Here is a 25263-nt window from a genome sequence, read left to right as displayed (position 1 = left end):
TCAAAGCTAGATTATAAATATAAGGTACCGTGTTTACTCGCTTATAAGACGGGGATTTTTCCTCGAGATTTCGGGCTCAAATTGGGGGGCCCGTCTTATAGGCGAGGTCTACAGACATAGAAAATAAATTTAGTTCACTCAGTTTATCACATCGTTCCTCAAATGCGAATTTCGAATTCCATTGACGGCAGTGAGGATGATGAACTTTTCAGTGAGTTTATCGGCGCAGAGATGACGTAGAGCAGGAGGAGAACACGGAGGAATGTGACCTCTACGATGATGGATTGTCCGAGGAGCAGTTTTATGAACTGTTTGCAACGAATAATTTGAAGGCTTTTGAATTTCATAACTTGCATACTGATTTGCTGTGTTCTATTAAAGTGCAGTTTGCGTAAACTCTTTTAATACTTTGAAGAAATGTGGTTTAAGAGTTAGCATAAACGTACTTTGATACTGAAATATGTTGTGATAAGTTTTGTGCGTTAGATTGTTCTTTGTTATGTGTTTTAAATATGAATATTTATCATACAGTAAATAAAATAGTTGATGAAATTCCATTAAACGCTTGAACACCGAGTTTGGATTTATTCATTTATTTTCACTTTTCTATCTCTTCTATTTTTCTCCTTCTAATCTGAAATCGAAATATCGTATATCAAACCCAAAATTAGGTTTCTATTAATTTCCATTTTTTTCACTTTTCTCTCGTTACCTGCTTTCCTTCCTTCGTCTTATAAACGAGTCTAAACAGAATATCGACAATCTCTCAGGTGAAGTTGTGACCCGTCTTATAAGCGAATCGTCTTATAAACGAATAAAAATGGTAGATATGAAGTGTGCAACTATTTCAAAGTAGAATGTCAAATCAATAACTGATTCTATGAGTTATTTTATGTATTAGGACAAACTTCTGTCTTTTACTTAATACATTTTCTTTAGTTTCTGTTTAATGATTGCTTGCTATAGTTTAACAGTGTGTGTTTAGATGTCTGTTGAGGTAGAATAATTCTTCTTTTAGAATCAATGATGAGTTTTAGTTTAAGTGACTTTCTTTAATACATAAATGTGTATTTGTATGAAGTTTTAATAGCTGTGCATATTTCGATATGGTTTATGTGGATTGTAGTATTATGTATCACCTTCTGATTTAGATTGTTAATATTATTCCTTGTCTTGTATTTATTTAAAAGGTGATATTTGATGCAATTGTGAATCATGGCTTTAAGTTCCTGTCTTTAACAACACATCATGTTGATAGGTATTTTAATTACAAGTCCTACATGTATTAAGTTACACTGTTTACATTTACAGAAAAAAAAGAACAGTTCAGGAGCATAATAGACACACAAGACTGTATACTAATCTAGCACAATAGGTTATTATTGCCAAAGAAGAGCACACATTATATTGGAATAATAATATATGAATCATTCTTGGGAAAAGAAAGGTAAAATAAGCCTTCTATATCCACCTAACTGAACCTAATTCATAATACACAACTAAATAACAAGTTGAACAATCGTCAAGTTATTTATATTTTTATTAAAAGTTGGAAGATGTTTCGAGTGAGTTCTGTTTGTCAGATCGTTTATAACCTTTATGTTTATGTCACCTTTCTTTAAATCATAAAAAAAATGACACAAGTTGGCAATTGTTCAACCTGTTATTTAATTGTTATTTTCGTTGCCTATGCAATTTTATCTATATTTGTCTAATTGATGATATATTAAACCAGCCAAGCAGAGATATCAGCAAACTTAAATACCCCTTTTAAAACTTTCAGATAAGCAGGTTGATTCAAACTTGTAAAGTTGATAAACTTTGAAGAATGGATAGTGCACTATTATTTCTAACAAGGTGACTCTGGTTTGAACCTTAACTGCTACCACCAGAGAAACAGTCCTTCTTATGACTTCATTGAATACAACAGCAGGTTTTGATTACAACCCAAAATGTAGGATAAAAAAAGTTAGTGATTAAACAATAAATCAAAAATAAACTTATTTGTAAATAACTGATAATTGGATTTTTAAGTACATACATACACAATAAACAATCTGTGCTATGTCTGTCATTAACAAATTATTAAGCAAAGAATAATCAGGTCTCAGGTCTAGGTGACCATACAACTGAAATTATTTCATCCAGCCAACACGTGATTAGTGATACACTAAATATTAGGCACAGGTACCAAAATTAACCAATTACAAATCTCGTTTATATATTTTCATATGATTCACATATACAAAATTTTTAACTTTAAACACATTTTTTGATAAAAAGAAAGTTTGAGCTATTATATTCTTTTAAAAAATAAAGTTGTACATGAGTGAAAAGGACAAAAAATATTTTAAAAAATTATGATAAAAATCTCTCCTCAACAAATAAACTTCATCACTGTATAGGTCAATAGGTCTGCAAGAGTTATACACAAATATATCTTTTGTAAGAAGCTCTCATTGAGATCATTTGTAGTTCAAAGTTCATAATGACCTTTAAACCTTGTTCGCTCATACAGATACTAGAAACTTTCTGATTCTCTGAAACACAGGTTTTAGGTTATTGGTTAAATTTATGTTACAGACCATAGCATATTAGATAAATTTACAAATGTACTATAATTCTGTTTTGTGTATACTACTATTTAGAATGGTACGTTAAATTACGTTATTCAGTTGCTTAATTTGTAGTTGTGTTCTATGTAAATAGGTTGCTTTGACCTGATGTTATTCCAGAAACCATGTACCAAAATCGTAAGGTCAGCCAAGTTAGTATTATAATACTTTAAAACTATCTGGAGTATTCAATATCTAACCAAAACTCAAATCCTTATTCAAAGGATGGTGCCACTGACAAACACTATAATCCTCGAAATAATATAATAATTCTTGCAGACAGTTGTAGACTGGTTTTGTCTTTCTGTGCTGATTGATCTATGTGTATATTAAATTCTATTTAGGTGGAGGAAGTTAAATTCCGAGATGGTTTGTTTTTGATAATTAGGATAAAAACACTCCCAATATTCCTGGAACTTTCACTCTAAATGCACAGCTCTCCAGTGAAGATTAATGGTAAACAAAGACCATTGATCAATGGATAAGTCAACACAGGAACAAAACATAGGAACAAAATTAATAAAATATTTATGTAAACAAGAATGCTGGAATGCATATATACATAGTTCAATTATGTATATAAGTTACATTTATATCAAATTATTGTTAAAAGAAGTAATTTTCCACTTGTAATTATTTACAATTGTAATAATGATGTTTTAAATGAAATAATTACTTTTTGGTTTCAATATAAAGTTCCATAAGGACTACATTTTGTGGAAATATATATATATATAAATCAAACAGTTTTTCAAAGTTAACATTTGCTTTTTTCCAATAATTTTCCAATTAACGATTTTAGTAATGTTTTGCTTTGCAGTAAGACCTTTTTTTTTTTTTTCATCCTGCAATTTATAAATGGATATAAAACTTACAGAAAACAATGTTGCATATACAAGTTCCTTCATTGGCTACTTTCAGTCAAGTAATTGACAGTTTGTATTTATAGAAATTTATCCTATAATTAAGAATAAGACATTAATACTCATCTAGGAATATATATATATCTTAATTACTTAGAGAAAATAATCATAATAATATCAGATACAGAGAGGAATAACATTTAATTTGTAAAAAAATTATTTTGATAATTCTATATGATTATCCCATAACCACACAGGAATACATTTTGAAGCATTTTTGAAAATTAATTTAACATTATTTTAGAGTAAGTTAGGATCCTAAGTTCATAATTCTGACATAAAAAACTTTATCCTTCTAATTGTAAAGATTTTCACACACACACACACACAAGCTATATTAATTCAGTTTGCAAAATAATATTAGATGGTTTCATAACAATTTACTTTTCTGTATTAGTAGATACATTTCCCAACTCTTTAGCTCTCAAGGTAGCTGCCTCAACTGCTCGAAGCAAACCTGTTCTTAAGCCTGCCTCTTCCAAAGCACAGACACCATAAATGGTAGTGCCACCTGGCGAACAAACTTCATCTCGCAACACAGTAGGCTGTTGACCAGTTTCTAACACCATTTTTGCCCCACCCTAGAAATGTTCAAACACACTCAAATTCCACAGATGTCAAAAGAAATATATTAAAATTTAATGTTAAACAAAATTAAATAATACCTAACACCAAATTAACATTCATAAAAATCACTGCAAATAACAAATAAACCACTATTATTTAAAAATTTTATGTCATAAAAGTTTAACATATTTCAAATCATGCTTCATAAACACCACTTATCTCTTATATTGCACTATTGTCAAGAGTTGTATGCAACTTAACTGAAAATAAATGTTTTTCAATAAGAAAAATGAATTAAAAAATACCAAGAATGAATGTTACTAACACAAAAGATAAACTACTGATTATGGGCAACACCAGTAGTATCAAGTTCTCTTTCATATTAATTTAGGCAAGTTGGCAAGAAACTTTATTTAAAAAAAATCAAAATCAGAACAGTATGACTGTGACATTTGTCAAAAGAAAATAAACAATAAGAGAAAAAACTTTAAACATACTTAACTAGGCAAAATTTGTAAGCAAAGAAAGAAATACCAAACTTTCTGCAAAGTATTTCTTAAAAATAAACAGAAAATTTCCAACTAAAATTGTCAAAACAGAACAAATCACATCCTTGCACCTATCTCAGCAAAACTTCCCAAGCTAAGTAACCCTAAACTTTGTGCCTCACTCTGTTTATTTCATGTTCATTTTTTTGTTGTTGAATTTCATGCAAAGCTATACGAGGGTTATCTGTGCTAGCCATCCTTAATTTAGCAGCGTAAGACTAGAGGAAAGGCACCTAGTTACAGTCATCACCATCAACTCCTTGGCTACTCTTTCATCAATGAATAGTGAAATTGACCATCACACTATAATTCTCCCATGACTGAAAGAGGGAGCATGTTTTGTGGAACAGGAATTCAAATCCATGACTCTCAGATTGCAAGTCAAGCACCCTGACCACCTGACCATGATGAGCTCATTCATGTTTAGTGTGTTACCTTTTCCTAAAGTTTATCATATTTCCTTTTTATTTTTTGGTTACGTGAACAAAGAAAATTCATATCATACAGTTTGATCTTCTTTTCTTACTGGACCAGATGTACTGTGAACTTAAGTTTATTATACAATCTCACTGGACCAAATGTACTGTGAACTTAAGTTTATTATACAATCTCACTGGACCAGATGTACTGTGAACTTAAGTTTATTATACAATCTTACTGGACCAGATGTACTGTGAACTTAAGTTTATTATACAATCTTACTGGACCAGATGTACTGTCAACTTAAGTTTATTATACAATCTTACTGGACCAGATGTACTGTGAACTTAAGTTTATTATAGAATCTTACTGGACCAGATGTACTGTGAACTTAAGTTTATTATAGAATCTTACTGGACCAGATGTACTGTGAACTTAACTTTATTATACAATCTTACTGGACCAGATGTGCTGTGAACTTAAGTTTATTATACAATCTTACTGGACCAAATGTACTGTGAACTTAAGTTTATTATACAATCTTACTGGACCAGATGTACTGTGAACTTAAGTTTATTATATAATCTTACTGGACCAGATGTACTGTGAACTTAAGTTTATTATACAATCTTACTGGACCAGATGTACTGTGAACTTAAGTTTATTATACAATCTTACTGGACCAGAAGTACTGTGAACTTAAGTTTATTATACAATCTTACTGGACCAGATGTACTGTGAACTTAAGTTTATTATAGAATCTTATTGGACCAGATGTACTGTGAACTTAAGTTTATTATAGAATCTTACTGGACCAGATGCACTGTGAACTTAAGTTTATTATACAATCTCACTGGACCAGATGTACTGTGAACTTAAGTTTATTATACAATCTCACTGGACCAGATGTACTGTGAACTTAAGTTTATTATACAATCTTACTGGACCAGATGTACTGTGAACTTAAGTTTATTATACAATCTTACTGGACCAGATGTACTGTGAACTTAAGTTTATTATACAATCTTACTGGACCAGATGTACTGTGAACTTAAGTTTATTATACAATCTTACTGGACCAGATGTACTGTGAACTTAAGTTTATTATACAATCTTACTGGACCAGATGTACTGTGAACTTAAGTTTATTATACAATCTTACTGTGTACTGTGAACTTAAGTTTATTATACAATCTTACTGAACCAGATGTACTGTGAACTTAAGTTTATTATACAATCTTACTGGACCAGATGTACTGTGAACTTAAGTTTATTATACAATCTTACTGGACCAGATGTACTGTGAACTTAAGTTTATTATATAATCTTACTGGACCAGATGTACTGTGAACTTAAGTTTATTATATAATCTTACTGGACCAGATGTACTGTGAACTTAAGTTTATTATAGAATCTTACTGGACCAGATGTACTGTGAACTTAAGTTTATTATACAATCTTACTGGACCAGATGTACTGTCAACTTAAGTTTATTATACAATCTTACTGGACCAGATGTACTGTGAACTTAAGTTTATTATACAATCTTACTGGACCAGATGTACTGTGAACTTAAGTTTATTATACAATCTTACTGGACCAGATGTACTGTGAACTTAAGTTTATTATACAATCTTACTGGACCAGATGTACTGTGAACTTAAGTTTATTATATAATCTCACTGGACCAGATGTACTGTGAACTTAAGTTTATTATACAATCTTACTGGACCAGATGTACTGTGAACTTAAGTTTATTATACAATCTTACTGGACCAGATGTACTGTCAACTTAAGTTTATTATACAATCTTACTGGACCAGATGTACTGTCAACTTAAGTTTATTATACAATCTTACTGGACCAGATGTACTGTCAACTTAAGTTTATTATACAATCTTACTGGACCAGATGTACTGTGAACTTAAGTTTATTATATAATCTTACTGGACCAGATGTACTGTGAACTTAAGTTTATTATACAATCTTACTGGACCAGATGTACTGTGAACTTAAGTTTATTATATAATCTCACTGGACCAGATGTACTGTGAACCTAAGTTTATTATAGAATCTTACTGGACCAGATGTACTGTGAACTTAAGTTTATTATACAATCTCACTGGACCAGATGTACTGTCAACTTAAGTTTATTATACAATCTTACTGGACCAGATGTACTGTCAACTTAAGTTTATTATACAATCTTACTGGACCAGATGTACTGTCAACTTAAGTTTATTATACAATCTTACTGGACCAGATGTACTGTGAACTTAAGTTTAAGTTTATTATACAATCTTACTGGACCAGATGTACTGTGAACTTAAGTTTATTATACAATCTTACTGGACCAGATGTACTGTGAACTTAAGTTTATTATACAATCTTACTGGACCAGATGTACTGTGAACTTAAGTTTATTATACAATCTTACTGGAACCAGATGTACTGTGAACTTAAGTTTATTATACAATCTTACTGAACCAGATGTACTGTGAACTTAAGTTTATTATACAATCTTACTGAACCAGATGTACTGTGAACTTAAGTTTATTATACAATCTTACTGGACCAGATGTACTGTGAACTTAAGTTTATTATAAAATCTTACTGGACCAGATGTACTGTGAACTTAAGTTTATTATACAATCTCACTGGACCAGATGTACTGTGAACTTAAGTTTATTATACAATCTCACTGGACCAGATGTACTGTGAACTTAAGTTTATTATACAATCTTACTGGACCAGATGTACTGTGAACTTAAGTTTATTATAGAATCTGATCAGAATGATTAAGTACAAGCTGTTAATTGTTACAAGTATTAGACCTCAATACTTCAAAGAACAATTGTACAAATAAACAGTGCTTGAAATACTTAGATGACAAGTCTTCAGCTGTGGGTGTTTTTATAACCCTGAAAATTTACTCATATAATATGTTTTACATGCGAGTTCTGGGTAAAAAATAAAACTGAGATTTCTTACAATTTGGTATTTATCAGTTTTTTTGTTGTTGTTTTTTTTAACTTACCAGAACAGTTTGAGCAGCAAACTTAACAGCTAATGATCGTGGAAGACCCATCTTAACAGCTCCATCAGCCATAGCTTGTATAACTGTATAGACCTGAAGTACACATAAATAAAAACAAAGCTGAGAATAAAAAAATAGTTTCCAAATAACAGATTACTATATGTTCTACCCTCTACTCTAAACTGAGCATTTAAGTGTGGTAACAACTACAAGTTTTTGCATCAAATATACTGACAGATAAATTGTGACAAATCTGTACATAGGAATTTGATTCCAAAATTACCAAGTCAACTTTGAAAGAGAAGAAGAGAGGCTTTACTATTGAGCTTTAAGCAACATCGCTTCAAAGATTCAAAGCTTTGGGCAGCAACGTCTGCGGAACTTTTTTTTTTAATTTATAGTACAGAAGTCAGTTGAGAAGCTGAAAAACTCGAAACTCTGTCTTCAAAGTTAACATTACTGTCTGAATAGCAAAACTCCATTAAATGAATTTTTTTTGTTAATCACTGTAGGCTAAAAAAAACATGATTACAAACAGAAAGCTTTTTTTTTCATTTGTTTGTTTGTGGTTAAGTGTAAAGCTACACAGCAGACCACTTGTTCTGAGCTCATTACAAGTATCACACTAAGTTTTAAATATTAAAAATAATTCTCCTACTTTCTTTTCTTGAATGAATGAAAGATCATGACATGAGAACTGATATTTCCAAAACTTAACGAATTTGAAAATAAATATTACATTCTCTAAACATACTTTAGGAGAAAGAAAGACTTAAACACATCAAGAATCAACTAATCCAATAAATAAAAATTGTTCTCTTCTGTTCGTAAGGCAATAGAGATAAGCATAGAATGAAAACACCAACATGAAAACAAAGTTGTATGTTGCACTTTAATGGAAGAGTCATAATATTAAAAAGCTAAATTTCAAGAAACACATGTAAATAATTAACTTGTGTACTCAACCCAGCAATACTTTGGAGTACACAATTTAAAATATTTATTCTGAAACTGTCAATGATCTCAAATTTGTCAGTTTAGATGTTTCATTGTACACATCACTTAAAGATAAGATATCTAGGGATACGTCAATATAAAGTAAGGTTGGTTGGTTTTGAATTTCAAGCAAAATTATTCAAGACCTATCTGCACTAGCTGTTCCTAATTTAGCAGAAATAAATTAGAGGAATGGCATCACACAATCAACTGCCAACTCTTGGGTTACTCTTTTACTAACAAACAATTTGACTGACTATCACATTATAACACCACTACAGCTGAAAGAGTGAATATGTTTGGTGACAAGGATTTGAATCTGCAACCCACAGGTTGAAAGTTAGGCACCCTAACCATCAGGCTATACTAGTCCTCTACAAAATAAAGATAGTCATCTTTGTTATCCAATAGTCTTTTTTGGGTTTCTGAGTCTTCTAAAATGTTGTACAGTAAACAAAATTAATTTCTCTAAAGGGAGCTGAAGACCACCCGGATGTCACCTGTTTTAACTACTACTGTGTGGTATATTAGCCACTTAGTACACTAAAATGACATTACATAACATAAAAGACACTTAAGGTTGAAAGTTTTACTTATGTCAGTAAAATGTGCATGTGTCATGAATCATGAGAATAATTATTGCACTCTGCAGGCCATAACACAGCATGACATATGAACTAGAGAAGTATGAAAGAAAAATATTTGTTACTCTTAATTTTGGCTTTATTTAGGGGACCCTACTCAAGTACATCTGGTTTAAGATTGTGAAATACACCTAATTTATTATTCAATATTATATAGGAAACCAACTGTTTAATGATTATATATATTACAGATGTATATAATATCTATGGGGTTTAAGACTTTTTAAATCATCATATATCAACCTAAGTTAATTTAAGCAGGTAAATAATATTACATTAACCCTAATTAATTAGTTGATGCACAGTGGACCAAATGTCTAATGATCATTTATATGTATTCTTGATTTTATTTTCACCAAAGATAAAATTATAAAAAGAATTTGTAACTCTAAATAATTCTCTTTTCTTCTGTTATCACAAAGTGAGTAGTGATGAATTCACATATGTTACTCTATGGGTTACTACAGTTGTATACAGAGCTTTGAAATAATTCTCTTTTATGCCAAAAGTCCACACAAGCCAGTTTAGTTACTTTAGAACCCAACTGACAAGACAAATTAATACACAGCTGTAAAACATGCTATATAAATCATCTCTTAAGGTTAATCACTCACATGTTGGCTAACTTTAAATAAGTTTGTTTTTTTTCACTAACTACCTTTTTTCTGAATTTAACTTGCACTCAGTGGTGTATAAATAAATATATGTACATATATTGTCCAACTGAGGTGTAAAACTTTCTACAAACCATCAGGGGCTATGATGGAACAATACTCAGTTCAGGCAACGAGAAAAACACAGAAAGTTCAAGTAATGAAATGCCAATTCACAACAACTGAACTGCATACACAATGTATGACTCTTACCTCATTACATAACTAAATTTGTCATAATTATCACTTTTAAAATCACTAAGTTCTAGCACTCTTATGATGAAAACTAAATAAATATTAAATAATAAATCACTAAACAAATTAAATAACAACTCATATGAAAAAAAAAAGGCTTACACATCCAACAACTGTTAAAATTTGTACTTCTTACAGGTCTGTCATCATATCTGAAATATGAAGGACAAAGTTGGTGCATGCTTGTATAGAATCTTTAAAGAAGGAATGTTTCTTACATATGCTGGACCACTTCCACTGAGGCCTGTCACAGTATCAATGAGATTTTCTGGAACAAGTTCACACATTGCAACTGATCCAATCAAATGGCTAACCATTATTCCATCCTCTTCAGTAGCGTGTGTCCCTCGAACATACCCACAGACACCTGCCTGAACCAATGATGGAGTATTTGGCATGGAACGAATTACACGTGTTTTTTCTGGCAGTAACTAGAAAAATTAAAAATACATAAAAAATTAATCGAACACTTTTTTTTTTTATCAGAATACAGATATTAAACTGTGAGTATTAAGTAAAATTAAAATATTCACAGGAAATAATATCCTTTAGTGTTTGTTTTGTACCTTTTTTCATCATGGTTTTATGTTCCATTAATCAAGAAATGAAAGCCACTAAAATGAATTGTTCATTTATCAGTGATATTTCTGGGTCCAATGGCTGGACAAAAAAAAAACACAAAAAACTACTAAATGTTCTCAAGTATCTTGGTTAGACAGTATAAGAATATTCTAGAATAATTTACTGCCTGAGAAACATACAAAAACAAAGATATTATTTAAAAGTAACAGAAAGGGGAGAAATATCATAATATCTGTGGAGAACTTCTGAGAGCCAATAAAAGGAAAAAAGATATTACAGAAGGTTAAGTGGAAGACAAATAATAAGATCCATCCCCTAACCTTCATAGACTGCCTGATGGTAAGAAAGGGTGAACTGATCAGAAGGCCACAGGGGGTGAGACTAGTTAATCTCTCAGGATAAATACAACATGAACAGAATAGCAGTAGACCAAATATTAGTGGAAAACAAAAGATGGAAAAATGGTACATGTAATAATTGATAATGACATGAAAAAGAAGTAGCTTATAGGAATAAAAGAACCCAAACTTAAGACAGAAACACCAAAAACGACTGAATTAGGCCTAGAAGAATCCCAAGGTCAAGAATGGAAATTATCAGAAAACATGAGAATTGGGAAAAGAAAAAGTCCTCATCAGACAGCAATGGCTAAGCAGTTGCAGCAGGAACTGTGCCAAAGTATAGGGACAAAGGATGAATCCTGTAACGTTTGACATCTTGACACATGACAGCAGATAAATTCATCAATGGGGAGCCTGCATCCAAGGCCCATGAAAAATGTTAGTACTGGTGGAATCCTCCCAGTGTGTTATGGTTAACTTCAGAAGATGTTGTACATGAAAGTTTCTCAAAACAAAAATAAGGAGACTTGATTTAACTGATAAAAACTGGGTGGATAACTACAAAAGTTAAAAATGCATCATAAAGAAAACAAAGTCAAACATGTTACAATAAATAAATAAAGTATCCAAACACAAATGCTGCCATATGAGAAGTAAAGGTTTGGTAGATGAAGTCGCATGTATCATGTGTGCATACTGTGCTGCTTTTGGTTAACAGATGATGCAAGAGAGATACTTTGGAACGTGTTATTCTAATGAAAGGAGAGCACAAGGCTTGTGGCGTGCATAAATAAAAAGCCTGCATGTACAGAGCAACACTGAATGAGAATAGCTAATTTTGTGAGGGAATAACACTTTAAGCATGGCTCGGTCCCTGGGACTGACCTCGTAACCCTTTTGTACTTGTTACAGTTTTCATGCTGTAACTCTTAATATAGTACATGTGTTTTCATGAAATTTTGCACATGAAACATTACAAGGATTTCATCCACAAAATATCAGATTTTAAAATTAAGTTTTAAAAGACTTTTTTTAAATCTGATACTTCTTATTTTTTCACATGTTCAAAGAAATTTTTATATTATGATTAATAACAATGTCAAGACTCAGAAGCTTTCAAATTTAACTAACATACAATTCTAAAATTTGATAATAAACTTGTAGCCAAATTAAATGAGTTATTCACTAAAATGTTGAATAAAGGTCAACAAATGTGATCACATGGCCTTTCACCCATAATCTGTGTTGATAAGGTTAACATAATGGATTTCGATTTTCCAAGACAAGTATATCCATTATATATAATGGTATTAGAAAACAAAGGAATATGGATGAGCTTTGACAATCAGGATCAGCCAGATAGAGATTTGCAACAAATCCTTTCTTACCCCACCCATGGTAAGCAAAAGTCAATGGTAAAAGCTGCCTTGAGTACCAAGCAACATAATAAAGAAATATTCCCATTTGGAAAAGTGATACAAGCTACATATACACAAGTTGTTTCCACAACATATCCATTAAACCTTAACATGTCTCAATCAGGTGAGGAATTAAACTGGCATTCATGTTGTTATTTATAAGAAAACATACCAATGAAGCGACTAAGAACAATACCTATGGATTACTGTTCAACTGGACTGCTTAAATGGCCATTGGAAAACCAGTGTCCTCCTACACTAAACAGATTATGGAAAGCACTGTTCAACTGAACTGCTCAAATGGCCATTGGAAAACCAGTGTCCTCCTACACTAAACAGATTATGGAAAGCCACAGGTCATGTTTGGTTGTGCTTTGGACATGAGGGCCTTAGGATAGAACATTTTGCAATAAATACTACACTGTAGAGCTATTGTCAAGATGTACAGTCAGGAAGAGCATGACTGGACACTATGAAAGACTGTACCAACATGGTGAGGATCGAAAATAATTTTAGTATAACGAACCAAAACCACTACATGATGTAATTTTTCTATTTCCTTCCACTGTCTGTAGAATTAATGAAGCCTGATAGCTAAAGATAAAAATGATAAAGCATGATAATTTATTGCAACCTCTATTGTTTGTTTTTCACCTCTGCCTCTTTTTACACATAAGCAGTTTGCAAAAATTGAAGTGGATTTGAAACTATAATATTGTTAAAATATGTACCATACTAGAAATATTAGAAAACTGTTGCATTCATTATGAATAATTTCGACCTAAATGATGGATCTCCAATTGATTCAATAGGATTTGGCCTCAGAGAATAAAGGAATGTTCCAGTCTTTATAGATACGTACTAAATAAGTATACCATAGATATATGTCACGAGTATTTTTTAACATTATAAATCAGTGCCTAATGTTTTTCACAATAATTTTATTTAAAAAGATTTTCAAGTAATATCAAATATAATATACACAGTGGCTTTTCTGAAGAGACTTTTTCATATGATTATTTTCTATCATTAAATGCATCATTTAACTTTGCAGTTCACTTAAAGTTTGTAAACATTTAAATCAATACCCATTTAAAATATGTGACAAAAGTTTATCCTAAAACCTATTTTTTTTTTAATGCACACATAACTATATATAGTTAGCAGTAAGTTTTATTATGGTCAATCAGTTTATTACTCCATGTACAGTTTTTTGAAGGTTAGTGGTACTTTTTTTGTCGAACAAGTAACAATACCATCTAAACTTCATCTAGTGTACAATGAATTAAAATCTTTAAATAATATTTGATAAAAAAAATTACTTTTTCCATAAATTGAATTGAAATTCCTGCAGCAACAGACACGATAAGATGGTGCGATTTTATGGCATTTTTCTTTGTTAGTTTCTTCAGAACTTGACATACTAGATGAGGTTTGACACAGAGGAATATCACTGTGCATGCCGAAAGAACGTCTTCATTTGCATGCGTTATGTGACATGTCATATCCTAAATACGTATAAAAAAAAATATTAAAAATGCAACTAGAAATCTGTGGTTAATACCAATGCTAGAATTGTTCTATAGAACTTACAAATAAGTATGCACATTTAAAGGCTGGCAAACAATTAACACAGAGGTGCAAGAAACAGCTGCAATGGGTAAACAACAGCCCTTTCTGATGCAAAATATTTATACCTTCAGTTCCTTAAAACAGTTTTAAGATCTAGGACTTGTTTGTTTGTTTTTGGAATTTCACACAAAGCTACTCAAGGGCTATCTGCACTAGCCATCCCTAATTTAGCAGTGTAAGACTAGAGGGAAGACAGCTAGTTATCACCACCCACCACCAACTCTTGGGCTACTCATTTACTAACAAATAGTTGGATTGTCCATAACATTATAATGCTCCCACAGTTGAAAGGGTGAGCATGTTTGGTGCGACAGGGAAAGACTAAAAGTAGAAAAGAAGACAGAAAAAAATTAATTAATTTCATCAAAGTGTGATTTTAAGGTAACTGAATCAGCCTGAGAGCACTTTGACAAAACATTCAGAGGATATTTAGAAAAAGGAAGACCAAACAATTACTAAATGATCAATATATGGCTGTGGTAAGTTGTATCACAATTATAAGTGAATTATACACAGAACACTAATGTGATAGAAATAGGGAAAGGTAGTAGGGCTGCCAACTGAAATTCTGAAGTAACTGAATAGGCTTAAGTGGACTTTTGACAAAAATTATATATGTCATGTTTATGATATCCTTATGGACACTAATAGCGTACAGAATTTATTGTACGTACGTTAAACTAGTGTCAAATATATATATTATTTTGAAAACAAGTGGAGTGTATGTTGTTCATTCATTGTTCAATTTACCACTACCAAGTAACAGACACATACTGTAGAAGAATCCTAAGCCTAACAACAACAAGACTTTATATATATTTATACTATAATGAAGGGTAAGCAAAATCCTTTCCTAGACAATTAAACATGCCTAAACATCTTACACAGTCCCAGATAAGTCATGCTACAGAGGAAATGACATGATAAAGTAAAATTTGCTTGTATTGGTCAACAGTCAGATTGCCACCAATCTTGTGTAGATCATTGACACTGCTACATGTAATGCATATCTAAGCATTTATTGGTAACTCACCATGTTTTCTGGGGGAAATTGTGTACACTGACTATGATTCCTTTCTTGTCTTTCACTGAATGCAATCAAATGTTGCCAAACATTATGAACTTAGTTTCACCAGTTAAAACGGACGTCACTAGCTTTGTAGTTTTAATGGCTAATCCAACTTTCTGGTTACCTCTTCTCAGCAGTGGTTTTTGAGCAACTGCACATCAACTGATTTTACTTCAGGCAAATGTATATCTTACTATCCTTAAAGTAACATTCCCATTTATATTTACACAAGTGTTGGTGGCACGATCTTTCTCACAAAGAATCTTTCTTTATTATTATTATTACACACTAATTATTTACATATTATTCTAGCATTGAAGAAATACAAAAATGACCATCACTGTACAGCTTTATTTTGGTATGAATGTGCTCTTTAAGACTCTTAAAGTTAACAAGTTACTAAAGCTTTTCTTATTATACAGAAACAATATCTCTCTATTAATATATATATATATGTGTACATTAAGATATTGGGACAAACATTTTACTAAATTTTCAAAACTGATTTTTAATTCTGAACATGAAGAAAAATTATTCTATGTTAAACCATGTATCAGAAAACAAATCTTTACAACTACTGTACCAATATTACTGTTTTCACACAATGTAACTTTCAAATAATTTTAATTTGTTACATAAATATGAATACCAAACATTTCCTCCCAAAGTTAAATTTCATTCTGCAAGTCATTTTGGACTTAAAAATGGTGTAATACTGTTGAAAATATAAAATCGTACATACGCATATGTATTTGTATCTTTCGTTTTTAATAAGCTAAAATATTTTAAAGTTGAGCTTTCTCTTTGATATTTTAGCTGACAAAGTTCTTATTTTGAAATTCATAAAGTAACCATCTCAATTAACTAATCTGTATTTGTTTAGAAGAGAAAAACAATACACAAATAACACTGTTTTCAGTACTTTATGAAACTTACATTAAGTATTATTCATAATGCTAAATATTAGTTTCAAGTAATTTAATTTTAATTGATTAATAATCATTACTGAGTAGTTTAAACAGTCTGTAATGAGTGTTACTTTCAAGAAAAATGGCTAAATCATAACTACACATTTACCACCACTCTTTCAAGAAAACACTAGCAATACAGAAAGATGTCTGAGTTTACAGCTATCAGTTGATGAAGTAATAGAGATGACTGTACATCGTTAACAAAAAAACTTGTATTAATTAAAAATATTGTAGAATGTTAAGGTGGTTCCCAACTATTTTGCTGCTTTCATTTTTGTCACATTTTACACAAACCTTGAATGTTTCTAAATTGGTCGTGGTAGGTGCACTAGCCCAGATTTGATTTGGTTTGAGTAAACCTGTTGAGTAATAAAATTTAAAATAAATCAGATCATTGCACACACACACACACACACACTACAAATTAAGAGAAGATGTGATTTTATTGAGATGTTATTGATTTATTGTTATATAAAAAACAATTTTCACACAAAATTTCCATTTTGTAAAAGTGAGTTAAATGATCTGAAACTAACAGTACATAACACATAATCATGGAAACTATTCTTCAAGAGTTTGTAACTTGTGTGACATTTTCAGGTGAAACATAATTAACAAGAAGGAGATTTGTTCAAGATACTGATTACAGAGTAATAATAAATTTCTTACAAACTTAGTTAATGTAAGATGAAGTAATAAAATTGGATACAATCTCTAAAACACAATAATCAGTCTACATTAAACACTAAATATGAGCAAAGTGTGTGCACCTGCTTTTACTCACAATGGATAGTTGTCTTTACTACGTACCTGACCTCACTATTGAAGACTAAATTCTAGATTATAGTAACAAAACTAGCTAAACATAATGTCCCTTAGCTTCTTCAAAAACCTTTGCCTTTACAGAGGTGGACTTGTGCTACTCATATGACTGATCATTCTCATTACTAAATAGGTGGGCCCATAACCTCTAGGTATCACAATGTTTTCCCTAAGTGGTAACATGTATCACCCTCTACTGAGAACTGCAAAGGAACAAAGACAGTTTAAATTGAGAGAAACTTAACGGCTTTCTCAATCATATTACCTGTGCATATACAGAATAAAGAATAAATTTACAACAAATACTATAAGAACATAGAAACACAAGGTATATTCAAATTCCACACTAGCATAATAGCCTAAATAACAACACAATTTGGATTACATGAGTGGCATAGTAAACAATACCCAACAGTTTCCATAATACAGCAGACTCCAGAAGTGTTATTTAGAGAATAAACTGAATGCAGACAACAGAGGAAAAACAAATACACAAGATATGTATTCTGATTCCAAAAATGCTTTGGTTAAGACTAACAATTAGACTATCTTCTCATGATATTGAAAGATTATATGTACAGGGTGGCCCGTAAGTCCTTACCCATCCATATGTTTTTATGTTATGTTCAATTATGCATGTATTATAAATTTGTTTCTTTTTTTTCAGAAAAATATGGCCAATTTACACTTGAAGAGCATATTGTGACAAGTGCATGGGTACATGAATAAGGAACAGCACACAGATACACTGGATACATAAGATATATGGATGGGTAGGAACTTATGGGCCACCCTGTACAGTAAAGGCAATAAAAATAATGTTCACATTAAAACAAAAACTTTGAAACCTTATATACTCTTATTAAATAATGTAAATAGAGGAATATTCACAAAGCTTCATTTGATATATGATACATATTATTTGGGTACTGCAGGGTACATTACAGTAGACAATCAACATGTGCTCCATTTGAAGCACAAACTAGGTCACAATGATACTCAATTTCCCTCCACAAATTTTTCTAACATCTCTAGAGGCTACACAGGCTATAGCCACTCTTTCAGAGGAACTATGTTTGGCACTTTTGTGGAGTGTCCTTTGGACTTCACATCCCCCCCCCAAAAAAAAAGTGTAGTAATCCAGCCATTCATGAAACATTTTGTTTTTTTTTGTGAAGACATTACAATTCACTCTGAAACGCAAAAAACAACCAAGCACAGAAACTTAGATATATGACATGGTAAATGTGCAAATTTCAACACTTTCAAATTTATTCAATAAAAATGTATATGTCTTTAAAATTGTTTGATTTCAATGTGGACACCCTTTATAATATTTATTAGGCTATTCCTTGCTGTACTGAGCTATCATACCCAGTTACATACGTTTTTCAATGCCACAATTATTACAAGTTGCATACTATATTACTTTCAACCATATTGTATAATTAATTATTATATGGGTAATTTTATGACATCATTAAAGCCATGTGATACACTTTGAACAGTTAACTAAAGGTAAACTTCAAGCATCTCCTTTAAATGGGCTAAGACATGAATTAGAATATTCACAGGGCAATTCCAAATTTTAAACAAATGGTAATCTTTAATTACCAAATTATTAATATTATATGCTTTACAAAGACAAGCCTCATTTGTAAGATTAAAAATTACTGACACAGCCAGCATTGATACCATGGATCATCAGGAATAATAACTGATGACAATAATTTTATGAAAACTTGGCAAAAACTTAATAAAGTAAAAACAGAGTAGGCAATTAAAGATCTGTAATTAAATATTTATTAAGGATTAGCAGCCAATTTTCTGAATCTGGTTCTTTACAAAATAATGTTGCATATTTAAACGAAGGACATTTTAGTAAATAAGCGTTAAGAGTTAAAGGAAACCTGAAGATCAGTATATAGAAACTATAGATGAAACCTGCCACATAAAATAAACACACAGTTTAAAACAAACCTGCTTTTAGCATCCCATTTGCTAATGCTTGGGCCATGTGGCCTGCACCAATGAACCCAACACTAGTCTTGTTCAGGTCTATTGACATCTTGTCTTTTAGCAAAAGTCTGAAAAATAATAGGAAAAAGCAAAAGATTAACTGATCATGTGCATGGCATAGTTTGTGCCAGCATCCTATCATAGTACATATTTAATACATGTAAGGGTGGATTCCAGTGCATGGCATAGTTTGTGACAGCATGCTATCATATTACATATTTAATACATGTAAGGGTAGATTCCAAGGTTCTGGTTGCTACATATATGCACAGTCATCCCTAATTCTGAGCAGAAAGATTAGTAAACAGGTACCATCTCAAAGTTCCCACTCAAATTCACAATTTGTGCATGTTAACTGTGAGGTCACAACTAGATTTACTGAATAAAATGCAAACGTTTCTTAAATTTCAAAATAAAATTAACTACAGATTATAGAGTAGAATTAATACTAGGTAAACTTTACAAATAACTTGGTATCCTTTTGAATTAATCTGATGTGAATACACCAAAATAGTGGTTTCAAGCCAAAAAACGTTGTGTACCTCTGACCAGACTTTTAAGACAGTAGCATAACTCTGATGCATATAATTTGAAAGAGAACAACTTAAAATGGTTTATATTAATAAAAAGACAAAGCAAAAAAAAAATTCAAGCTTGATCCAACAATATGTGAATACTTAGTGTTGACTAGAGGAATATATTAGTAACACATACTGGTTTATCCAATAGAAATCTGTTTCTAGTCCTTGTTTTAAAAAGATGCTTTTGCTGTAAAAATGATAATACATGTGAAACATTTTGCTTTGGCGAGTGACATTCCTTTTTATATTTGACGTAAGTATATGTGACAAGAATTTAAACGTACCCACACTTGTCATCTTGCATTGGGCAGAAAGTAACATTAATGTTGTCATGCTAGTTTTTGATGACACTGTGTGTGTATGCAGAAGAGTGCCAGATATGTATTCTAATGATGAATGTATCCATTTGTTGGTGCATTGTGTCCATCCCAGCCCACGTCTCACTGGTGTCTCAACTAATTATTGTAGCAGTTGCTCATCACTTACATTGAAAGTATTCATTCTTAGATGCAACTCTGTGACATAGCTGTTGTGGGAATTAGGAAAACGATGAAACCAGCATCATAAAAAAAAGTTACAAAAGTGAATTTGGTGCTAGAAGCATTGAGTGGACATATATGAAACAACAGAAAATTCTGAATAGGTTACTTAACAACTTTTATAAGGGGGTTGTGAAAATTGGCTGGCATGTTGCAGCTGCCATTGGCAAAACAGAAAAGTGAAGCTGATACTGTTATGCAGTACATTTTCGAGCTGGTGAAATACATCCAGTGGGTTGTTGAGTCCAGAGACTTAGCATGAAACAGTTAGATTTCAAAAAGAGAAAATAAAAAACAGTTTATGAAGCTTTGAAGTTTCCACATTCTTCTGAATAATTTCTGTGATCAACAACACTTTGTAAGTACCAGCTGAAGTAAGTGTTATTAAAAACATAAGAACATCAGCCTGAAGACAGTTATATGTTATTTAGATAAGAAGTTAAAGATCACGTCTCACTGGTATGAAAATTCAATCTTGTCATGTTTCGTGTAAGGTGTACCTTGTCTTAGTTCGTCATGTTAGTCAGAGCGATCAGCTTTTTTTTCAGCTTGGTGTTGCCTGTATATAGACAGTTAGTGGTATTCGTGAACATTATATTGTCGGTATCACAAATCCAGGGGCTCAAATGGCATAAGGAACACAGGTTCACAATGTCAGCTTCCACACCTGATGATGTTTAAGATGCTGCAGTAATCATCTATGACATCTTTAAGGAATTGGACACTAACTGGAGATGGGTATGAATACTTAACATCCTTAGTATGTGAAATGTGTCATTGATATGAATAAATTCAAAACAAAATTGAATGCAAGTTTGGAGGGATTTTTACAGTTTCCAACATTTGTGGTGTGAGGTCAACACCATATACATGTAGAATTAACTTGAAAATTGAGCAAATTTCTATTCTTAAGCCATAAACTGTTATTTTTCAAATGAAATAAGTAAAATGACAATAGACAGTTTCACACTTAAGAATCATATATTGTTGGTTAAGAAAAAACAGTGCAGAAAACAAAATACAGACACCAAATTTTGGAATAAAATCTTAACCTTTGTAAAAGATATTGCAGAACTTTGGAAATAGTAGTTTTATTTGAAAGAAGAACTGCCTGGATAGTTCTGTATCTTTTATTTAGATATTAACTGTATTTAGGATATATCAAAAACAATCTCATTGTTTTTTTGTTCCCTGTTAGTGATACAAACTACTACAATTTCAGGTGATTTTAACTAACACTCGAAACTGAGTTTTCATTGTTCCTCTAGGGAATTAACAGAATTTTTACAAAAAAGAAAGATCATAACAAAATAAAAATTGATTTATCCTAAATGAAGAATATTATGAACTTATTAGTTGTTTTATAACTTCTCCAGGTTTCCGATTCATTACAGAATAAAAAACAACTTAGCCAGTAATACCGTAACCTGATAGAACAACTTAAGCTGTATATTCTCGAGAACTAATTTGCAAATCTACTTTGATAATTCATCACTAATGAAGTAATCTTTATCTCAAAAATCTATCAATGTCATTTTGCTGAAAGGGTTAGAAAAACAACAACATTTTATGGAATAACTTTACCGAGTTACTAATATTTTCGCATAAAGTCTTGTATTTATACATCCCTTGTGCTTTTACTTTGTTCCATTACTGAAATAGCAAGTTTTTTCCAACACTATATTTCAGTGTCATGAACATTAGTCACCTTTCACAAGTGCTTGAGGTTCTCGTGTGATGGGTTTTTGAACATTACATGTAAACACTATTAAAAAAACATTGAATAAATATCTATTACATAAACATTCACTTACATTTTTGTCTTCTTTAATACAGTTTTCTGTAAATGTGAAGAAACGTCTGAATGGGTGAGCAAAAAGTAAATAACTTTAAGAACGTGAATGGTTGTATGGAATATTTTAATGTAGTGGATCCAAACCTGTAATGTATTTACTTCAAGGTTATTTGAATATCTTTGCAAAACATTAAAAAGAAAGTAATCCTGAAATTTCAAAATTGGAGGGATCAATTACATACATTGTGTAAAAACCGATATAGATTTTTCACCTATCGCTTGTCACATGTCAAATTTAAACTTGTTTTGACCAGGTGACTTTTGCAACACTGGATCTCAGTACAGATGACTTGAGTCCATACTTCATGTGGATCGTCAGTTGAAAACAGTCTCTATATCTGATTTTCAGCCTTGTTTAAGAATGAATCAGGAGTGGAAAGTGGAGATTCACTGTCATCTGAAGAGGATCATTAGATACAAAATGTTTGAAATAACAGCACTGATGTTAGAATTTGATATAAATGGTACTGCCTTTTGAAAAACCTTCTTGGTTCACCACAATATAATCCTAATATATAAAACTTTGCCCTGTAGATCCACACTTTACATGGATATGTTACTTCTGTGCTCCTTTGGAATGACTGAATAATGACTTACTAACAGTAAAATTACTTCAGTGTAAGCCTTACAGATTATTCAGTTCACAACATGATCAAATAGTACTGACTCTACAAACATGAAAGTTTTCATTTTCACCAGATGATGTAATTTTTAATGTGTATATTTGTTCAGTTGTTACTTTTAGCACCATAAAACAAAATATGTAAGCACTTGAATATATGGCAGATCATACGGTACATTGTCCCCTCCATTTATAGTTTTTAAATTCTAACTATGATTGAAAAGCTAAAGGAATGAGATATGAAGACCTGCCCATATACAAAATAACAAAGAAATAACATTTCAATAGTCCCTATGATAAAGTGGCCAGCATATCTTAATAAAATATAATCATCTTATTTATAACATTTTATAACAAATTACTTCAGTATCACTAAACAGCCACTAAAATCTTTAAAACATACCTTCTACTCTTTTTTTACAGTATGTAGCACAGATTAGGTTATTTTGGTTAATTTGCACATAATATTACCCTTAATTCCAATTTTGCACACTTTTCTGCTGAAGTTTACACTTCAAACACATCCAAATCTTCAGTTCTCTTTTCACTTACAGATGAGAATAATGAACAGCTGTTACGTGTTTTAAATGAGGTGCAAAACCAAAAACAAATTGTAATGTAAATAAAATCAATAAATATTTTACTCCCTTGGAAACATTTTACCAACATAATATAATGTTAAAATTTATAGTTACTACCTTTTATAATGATAACCACATACTAAAGTTGTTTAGAGAAAGTATTTATATTAAATATACTAGACCATGGAGGTAAAGATTTGGCTTGCTTTGAATTAAATGCAAGGTACACGAGGGCTACCTGTGCTAGTTGTCCTTAATTTAGCAGTGTAAGACTACAGGGAATGCAGCTAATCATCATAACCCACCTTCAATTCTTGAGTTAATCATTTACCAACCAGTAGTAGAATTGTCCCCCATGATTGAAAGGGTGAGCATGTTTGGTAAGACAGAGATTAAAACCCATGACCCTCAGATTATAAGTCAAATACCTGGCCATGTGAAAGAAAAAACAAAACATCTTAAACTGGGCAAAACTGCACAAGACAGCCTTCATGGGTTGAATACTCAAGTTAAAACTAAAGACATGCCAACAGCACAGACAAGTTTGGTGTCATTTACACTTACAGGTACAAATTTATCAAAGCTCCCACTAAACCTAAGATCACCTCAATTTTTAGTGTCATTTTTTTCATGTCCCAATCAGAAACAGTTAAAAAATTAAGTTATCCTAGTTTCTCTGTCCTTCATTGCAAGTTTATTGTGTACAGTTTGTCATTATACAGAACTCCTTTAAATTTTACTTGACGAATCACCTAACAAAGATGGAACACACGTTATGCCTTCCAACCCCTTTCAATTACATTTCCTTAATATAACCTGTTGTAGTAAAGCTGCAAAAATTGTGATTCGAAAACATACCCAGACACAAATAACACAGCAGCAATTCTCTTGTGAACGTGTTAAATGCAACTTGATGCTTTAGGCGCATTTTCATTTTTGAACCAGATAAGATTTTAAAATCTTTTCTTTTTTAATAAGTATCAACTTATTAGAAAATTGTAATAAGTATGCTATAGTAATTTAAAGCAGTTGCAGTACAATTCCCCATGCAAACTAAAAAAACAAACAAACTCAATTATCTACTTTCGAAATCTAGTAACCCTATTTACATATGAAACATTTTCCATAGTACGAATTTGTTTTTTTGCTGAACAGATTACCAAGTTGCAAATAAAATTCCTATCACATTCTAGTAGCAACAGTAACACTTACAATCTATAATACAAGTTACACGTGCCCTATTCAGACATGTGCGACGAATAATTTACAATATTTTTTAATGTTTCAAGAAATGTTAAATATTAAAGTATATTAAACAGATCACACCTCTAACACAAACATACACTTCAGCAGCTTATTTTCAAGATGACACGTAGTACGAAGACGAACCCTTGAGCCTCAGTATTAAATATTACACAAGCTGTAACGTAACTATTTCATGAACACAATCTGTATCAAGTTCGGTACAGTCAGACATGTGCAGAAGTGCCAGAAAATATACACAAAATTATCTATGGGAATGAAGTTAGTCTTAAATTGGAAACAAATGGGATGGTGTCATTTGAACTTCTTA

The 25263-nt window shown here is 31.4% G+C and overlaps 1 protein-coding gene across 8 annotated transcripts; it reads right to left on the bottom strand.

Annotated features, from left to right (window-relative positions):
* Positions 1-1246: 1246 nt before the first annotated feature.
* On the bottom strand, positions 1247-25263 carry LOC143246590 (pyrroline-5-carboxylate reductase 3-like). Of its 8 annotated transcripts, none has more exons than XM_076493556.1 (8): positions 25017-25248; positions 22447-22571; positions 19474-19580; positions 16966-17030; positions 14322-14507; positions 10877-11089; positions 8111-8203; positions 1247-4119 (listed from the first exon to the last, which is right to left on the bottom strand). In XM_076493556.1, exons 1-8 carry the CDS (start codon positions 25029-25031, stop codon positions 3919-3921), a joined length of 1005 nt encoding a protein of 334 aa, XP_076349671.1. In that variant the 5' UTR covers positions 25032-25248; the 3' UTR covers positions 1247-3918. The 8 variants fall into 8 exon arrangements, with proteins under 8 accessions (XP_076349671.1, XP_076349674.1, XP_076349672.1 ...); XM_076493559.1 differs by having other exon boundaries at positions 22447-22492; positions 25017-25234; XM_076493557.1 differs by having other exon boundaries at positions 25034-25231.

This window comes from Tachypleus tridentatus, chromosome 3, assembly GCF_004210375.1.
Source record: "Tachypleus tridentatus isolate NWPU-2018 chromosome 3, ASM421037v1, whole genome shotgun sequence".
NCBI classification, from domain to species: Eukaryota; Metazoa; Arthropoda; class Merostomata; order Xiphosura; family Limulidae; genus Tachypleus; species Tachypleus tridentatus.
The sequence above is the reverse complement of the archived record's forward strand: the minus strand, read 5'-3'. Positions and strand labels throughout refer to the sequence as shown.

What these genes read in the sequence shown, in the direction of transcription:
- LOC143246590 (XM_076493556.1), bottom strand. An exon ending in CAATTCAATTTATGGAAAAA is followed by an intron (nt 11,090 to 14,321) that starts GTAATTTTTTTT and finishes TAATTTTTCTAG; the next exon opens with TTACTGCCAGAAAAAACACG. An exon ending in TTGCTGCTCAAACTGTTCTG is followed by an intron (nt 4,120 to 8,110) that starts GTAAGTTAAAAA and finishes GAACATTTCTAG; the next exon opens with GGTGGGGCAAAAATGGTGTT.